At 36.9% G+C, this 6000-nt stretch overlaps 1 protein-coding gene across 1 annotated transcript in view; it reads left to right on the top strand.

Moving 5' to 3' along the window:
• Positions 1-631: 631 nt before the first annotated feature.
• Positions 632-6000, top strand: part of LOC150081113 (DNA-binding protein inhibitor ID-4-like) — a 28916-nt gene continuing 23547 nt past the window's right edge. Inside the window, exon 1 of the mRNA XM_090380958.1 lies at positions 632-1156. Coding sequence (XP_090237084.1) covers positions 803-1156 — 354 coding nt within the window. The 5' untranslated portion in view covers positions 632-802. The remainder of the gene's footprint in view (positions 1157-6000) is intronic.

Raw genomic sequence — 6000 nt, 5'->3', positions numbered from 1 at the left:
CATTAGATGAATTAATATTGCGAAAACTTCCTTAGTATTCATTAAAGACTTTTTTAAAATATATGATAAAGACTAAATTTCAATCTTTATTGAAATTTTTATTATATTCAACCCTATAGAGATAATTCTGATAAAAATCTGATATTTGGATGGGATTTTATCCCGAAATTATTTGTTTGTCTGTTAATTATAATTAATATAAAGCCAATCAGCATAAAAATAATTTAGTTATGCTTCAAAATTTTGTCACCAGTCGCTATGCTTCACCATTAATGTGACTAATCACGCTTACTTTTTTTTTTGTTTTGTTTTTTATGATCTGAAAAAAATAACATTCAAAATTACATATTTTTTCATGTAAGCGATGACATTAGATCTGTTCTGTTACTAGATGGCGTTAAGCGCAAGTTTTCTGCGGTTGCTGGCTTCAACTATTTTCAGTAGACGTCCACTGAATTACGGTCCACGTGGATGGGGGAGAACTATCAGCTGATCGTGATGTTTGTATAAGTCACCCGGGGTTCTCTTGTTGCGTTCACACTTTCAACTTTGACTGCCAACTCTACTGGAAACCTGCGATTGGCTCGCTTTCGAAATTAGCCTTGTGATTGCTTCTCTCGGTGACGTCACAGTGTGTCTCCGCCTTTAACGACGTTCCCGGAATATATACTTCCTTCCGCGCCTCTGTACGTGCTCAGTGAGCTCTTTGTATAAAGCGTGTTTGTTGAGTTCTTTTCAGTTTAGACCTCCACGAACCTCGTGGTCTGTAACAGTATTGTGGCTTTCGTGTCCAGCGGTCACCATGAAATCTCAAACTGATATTCCCGTTGCCAGTAAGCCTGCCATGAAAAATGGCGAAAACAAAGCATCGAAGATACGACAGAAAGACCGGGATGTACCACAGGAAGAGATGCAAGCACTTCTGACTAAACTCAAGGACTTGGTTCCAAACATGCCTAAAAATAAGAAACTCTCCAAGCTGGAAATTATACAGTACGTTATTGACTATATTGTGGACTTGCAGATTGCTCTAGAAACACATCCCGCATCAAGGCAGTCCATTACTTCTTCGGCATGCAGTAGTCCGGTTAGGCAGCCTTTGGGAGTTCTGTCGCCGTCAGCTAACGCCGTCGTAAACACTTGTGCAGGCCAAGAGGTAAGCATTGCGCGTGCTGAGGCACCCATGCAATATGTTACCTTCCATTTAATATTAGATATTTCGAAAGTAGTTTTCTTTTAGAGTTTTGTATTCGTATTACGAATTGGATTGAATGCTAACGTAATTTAAAAATGTGCAGAATTGAAATGATCTTTTAAGTGTATCCCTTTTTGATACAGATATTTCAAGCGTTTTCAAACGTCAATAAAAAAAAATCTGAAGGTACTAAAGTAGCTTTTTATAACTATGGATTCTTAGAATACATCGCAGCTCTTAGGATAATGCTAGTTTGTACTCTGTGTGTGTAATGGTAAATTGAACTCTATAAGAATGTGCTTATACTGCATTACAGTTCAATTTGGATATTTAAACACTGTCCACAGCACGTGTTCCTAGGAAAAGCGCCTAGCAACCCGGAAAAGGAATATTACGAACAACGTCTTTGGATTGCTACGGTTCTTTTAACACGCGATGATTAAAAGATCGTTTCAAATAAGGACAAGCTGGCATGTAGGCAGGATATTGGATGGTAGGTGTGTACAGCCGGCTTCCGTTGTGTCATGCTGCTGCTGCTGCTGATTCATCTCCAATTTCCTGGCTTACGGTCCGTCTCCCTTACGCTGAACGTCATTAACAAATTGTGAATGGAAACGTCGGAAAAAAAGGCGTGTAATCGGTTTCCGCCAGCCTACCAAAGAATGGCCAACTAATTTCTTTAACTTTCCCTTTCATTACAGCTCCTTATTAAGTCGGTTCAACGTGGAGTCATCATTAACTTCATTAAAATGCAATATTAGTGCGGCGATGCGAATAGAACTTCATGGCCACATGTCCCAGTTGTGTAAAAGAATTTCTTAACTTAGTTTAGTTCACTTTTCACTAGATCTGGCTTTGAAATATCACCATCTCGTACAATTTCTTTTCTTTGATATCGAATATAATCTGATTGTTGAATCGAGTTTGACTAATTTGTTTATATTTAATATTTTAAGAAAAATAATAGTTACCGTACTTCTGCAACTCGCTACCAAAAATACTCGAATCAATTCATCCACAGGATAATTCTTCTTAAAATAATAATTAAAAATTTTGCATTTAAATAGCATGGCGTTTATGACAAGAACGTCAATATCTTGCAGTCAATTCTGATATTTAAAACTTGGTTCCTTTCGCATTTAAAGCCGATGCCTATTTTCTATTGAAATGTCGATATATTCCTTAATATTTCAGATAACAAGTTGACACAGCTTGGTATATACTTATCCAGCTGTGCGCGTTTTTTTATGCGTGCTATTTTTAGAAGTTATCACTGCTCAGTATCTAAAAGTATTAGGTCTCTAGACTTAGATTCATGGCAGATCTCACTTCGCATGGGAATATTTTAATACTCAGACTTCTCGAACGTGCAACTGGCAATAAGGCTTCAGTATCGAACTACACGTTAAACGGTGTGACTTTCTGTTTATCTGGAAGTTACCATTTGAGACGTGAGTCAGTCGACTTGTGTCTTCTCGCCAGGTGCCATTTAACATTTGTTGCTGTCTTGGGAAAAAAAAGGAAAAGAAAAAAAAAGATATAATGACAAATGCCTAAGGAATTTGGCATAGTGCCTGATTGCTCTCCCCCCATCTCCACATGCCTTCTGTGTAACCAGTCGCTAGAGAAACGAACAAATGTTACCAACCGTTACTTTAGATGACACGGTCTTTTGTCACTGTCAAACTTTCCCCCCACGTTTTAAACTGCGGACAGATGGCAGACTTAATAGCTCGAGTTGACTATAATAGTAATAGCAGGGTGACCTGCCTCTCCTTATATGTCGTCTGATGCACAGCTTGAACGTCTTTCATTTTGGTAGATATCTTATGTTGACGACGTACCATGAAATATTAAAAGACCGTCAAAAGATAGTAGCAGAAATGGAAGATTAAAAAAAGTGTTATTTTTGGCGTGACACGTCCATCATTTCTGTATTCCATTAAAAGGCATTCTAATATTTCAATTCCTGCGAACCAAAAATTATTTGAGATACGAGAAGCAGAAACGCTCATTCGGGGTTCTTTACATTAATGAACACTTAAACACTACTAGTTCCAGAAGAACAATCTTGGAATATATGGATTGCATAAGTGCTAGTCTGAATCAATATATTAAGTTAACATTCTATCTCCCCCCCCTTCTCCACTATAGTGATAACGTCCTCTACTCATTCTAGTTACTCACCTGTTACCATTATATTTAGAGCATGAAGAAGGAAAAATAATTAGCATTAGTGTTTTTAGAAGCATTTTTAAAAGATACTTTGTAATGTAATCAAAGAATCTTGTGACGAAACTAAGTTCAGGGGACCGTTAATGAATTGCACAAAAATATTTGCTTTATCACCATAATCCACAACTTTTGTTCAATGCAGTGTGCCTATTTTTAAGGCTGACAATTCTGTGAGAAAAATATGAAAAAGTGGATTTCAACCCCAACCATGTTGCCCATCAATATTGTTTGGCAAACAGCGATCATGAGATCCTTTTAAAATGTTGAGACAAGGTACCAGTAGGAATTAGGTCAGTATTGTAAAAGATATAGATAGTGAAAGCTCGCTATAACGATTCCAGAGATATCAAAGTACTACAATGTAAGGGATTTTCGAAAATCCGTTACATTCATTTCAGAGTAATTGGTTTCGATACAATGAAACAGATTATCGAAGAAAACCCAAGAAATCGAGAAAATCTGTTTCAGACTCACTTTTAATCTTTACCCACTATAATTTAAGAAATCTTTATTGCAATAATAATGATAATACTATTCGATAGATTTTTACTTCATTCTTTTCAAATAATAGGATAACGAAATGTGGTATCTTGCATGATAATGTCCCATACACCAAGATGATTTCAACCTCCTTCCTAGAGTACTGTCGCTGAAATGGTATCTGATTTATACTTATTCTTAATATTCCATACTTACTCGTCACCATTTCGAACAGACACTTATTTCAGTCTTGAAGTCCACACAATTCCATCTTGACACATTTTCAGTTTTAATTATCACAATGTTATAATTAGTCTCGTATTTGCAAAATACGGAAAAATCACATTATTTTTCCAAGTACTCGTTACAACGAAATGCTTCATCTTTAAACACTTACCCGTTACTACTGTTGTCTTGACGAATTATAACTTCAGTCGTTCTGCCCTAGAAAACCCCAATCTAATCTAATCGTTACTACTGTAAAATTTTCAATTATATTTAAGCTTATTAAACTAACTGTACTTTAATAGTACAGTTAGTAAACTAAACTAAAGTACAGTATTAAACTAAATGTTAGCTTTATCTGGTTATATAACCAGCACTCGTAATATTCACTCTAATGTTTGATTTACAGTAACATTCTCAAAGAGCAGCTTATGCTCGAGCGACTTGATTGGGCAAAAGAATCCTCTTCCAGATGGTTTTTCCTTCCAACTCTACACCTAAGTACATTGCTGCTGTCCCTGAGGATCGGAGACCGAACATTAATTTCTTTTGTGAGTGAATCGTTGTTTCCAATGCATCGATTGGTGATCAGACCTGCGAGTTTCGCAGTGAGGAATATCTGTTTCATCTCTTCCCTATACTTCTCTAGGTATGACTTCGCACTCGCTTAAATTTTCTGGGATGTCAAATGTGGCTTTACTTCAGCTCTATTTAATATTCAGGGCACTAACTTGTTCTATTCATTCGAATCTTGTTTCAACCGTAGGAACTTCTTTAAGCACTCTGGTCCATCAATCTATGGTCGGCTTGCCTATGTTGCGGTTGGTTGATTTTGAACCAAGGCAATGAGGGGTCAGTGTATTAGGTGTTTGCAGATTGCATGTGTTCTTCGGTAGGCTTTCTTGTTTTGCGGATCAAAAATTAATTTTTCTGTGAGAAAAAAATCTTGCAACCCTCGCCCGAGAAACCTGTGTTGAAGTCTGTCGCGGTGTTAATAAAACCATAAGTTCCTTCCGTCTAGACAGAACTTGAACCAAACTTTTTCTACTTTGTATGGAAGAACAGAATTAATGCTTAATGCCATTATACTATTAGTTTTCTCAGTGCTTATTCGAAACAACCTAACTAAACCCAGCTCATTCGTCTGTCCGAAATTGCATTACACCACATGGAAGTTGCCTTCACTTCCATGAACACCTTGGGATCATCTGAGTCAAATGAGTCTTCTTAAATGGCAGGCCAAGCGAACTACTGCATAAAAGGAATCCAAAAACCCCGTAGTCCATGTACAGCTGAAATTCCAAGAAACTAGCCCTATATCTTGACTCAGTTCAAAATATCAATCGAGGTCTTATCATACGACCGCAGTGATAGAACTCAAGACCCGCTTAGTCATATTTAATTTCTGGAATCAGTGCAACTGGAAGATTCCTCTCCCAGTTCCGCTCTAAGAGCTACTTTTATCTATCCGACAGGTTCTTACCAACATAGATGCCATGTTCAAAGATATCTAAAACCATCTTGCAGACGTCATACACTAACGCAATATGGTCTAAGATGCTGAGATACCCTAAAGCATCTAAAACTGTTTACCACACCTTCGCCTGAACAAAAATTAACGGAAGAAATTCTTACCGGCGACTTTAAATTTGAGATTAAATTCTGCATCGCCCACCATTTTAAAGGAAATGAAAGATTTCCATATAAATAAAATTCTCTTGTAATGTAAAACACTAAACACAAAATACTTGTTCATTTTTCGACCCTTACAAATGACATTTGGAGCTTTTCTGATCAACATTCCAACAATAGTTGCCCATTTCATATTAGCATTCTACCTTCCACATCAGATAGTTTCATGAAAG

Source organism: Mastigoproctus giganteus, chromosome 9 (assembly GCF_048544385.1).
Source record: "Mastigoproctus giganteus isolate SK-2022 chromosome 9, ASM4854438v1, whole genome shotgun sequence".
Classification (NCBI taxonomy): domain Eukaryota; kingdom Metazoa; phylum Arthropoda; class Arachnida; order Uropygi; family Thelyphonidae; genus Mastigoproctus; species Mastigoproctus giganteus.
This window is presented reverse-complemented; position numbering and strand designations above follow the sequence as displayed.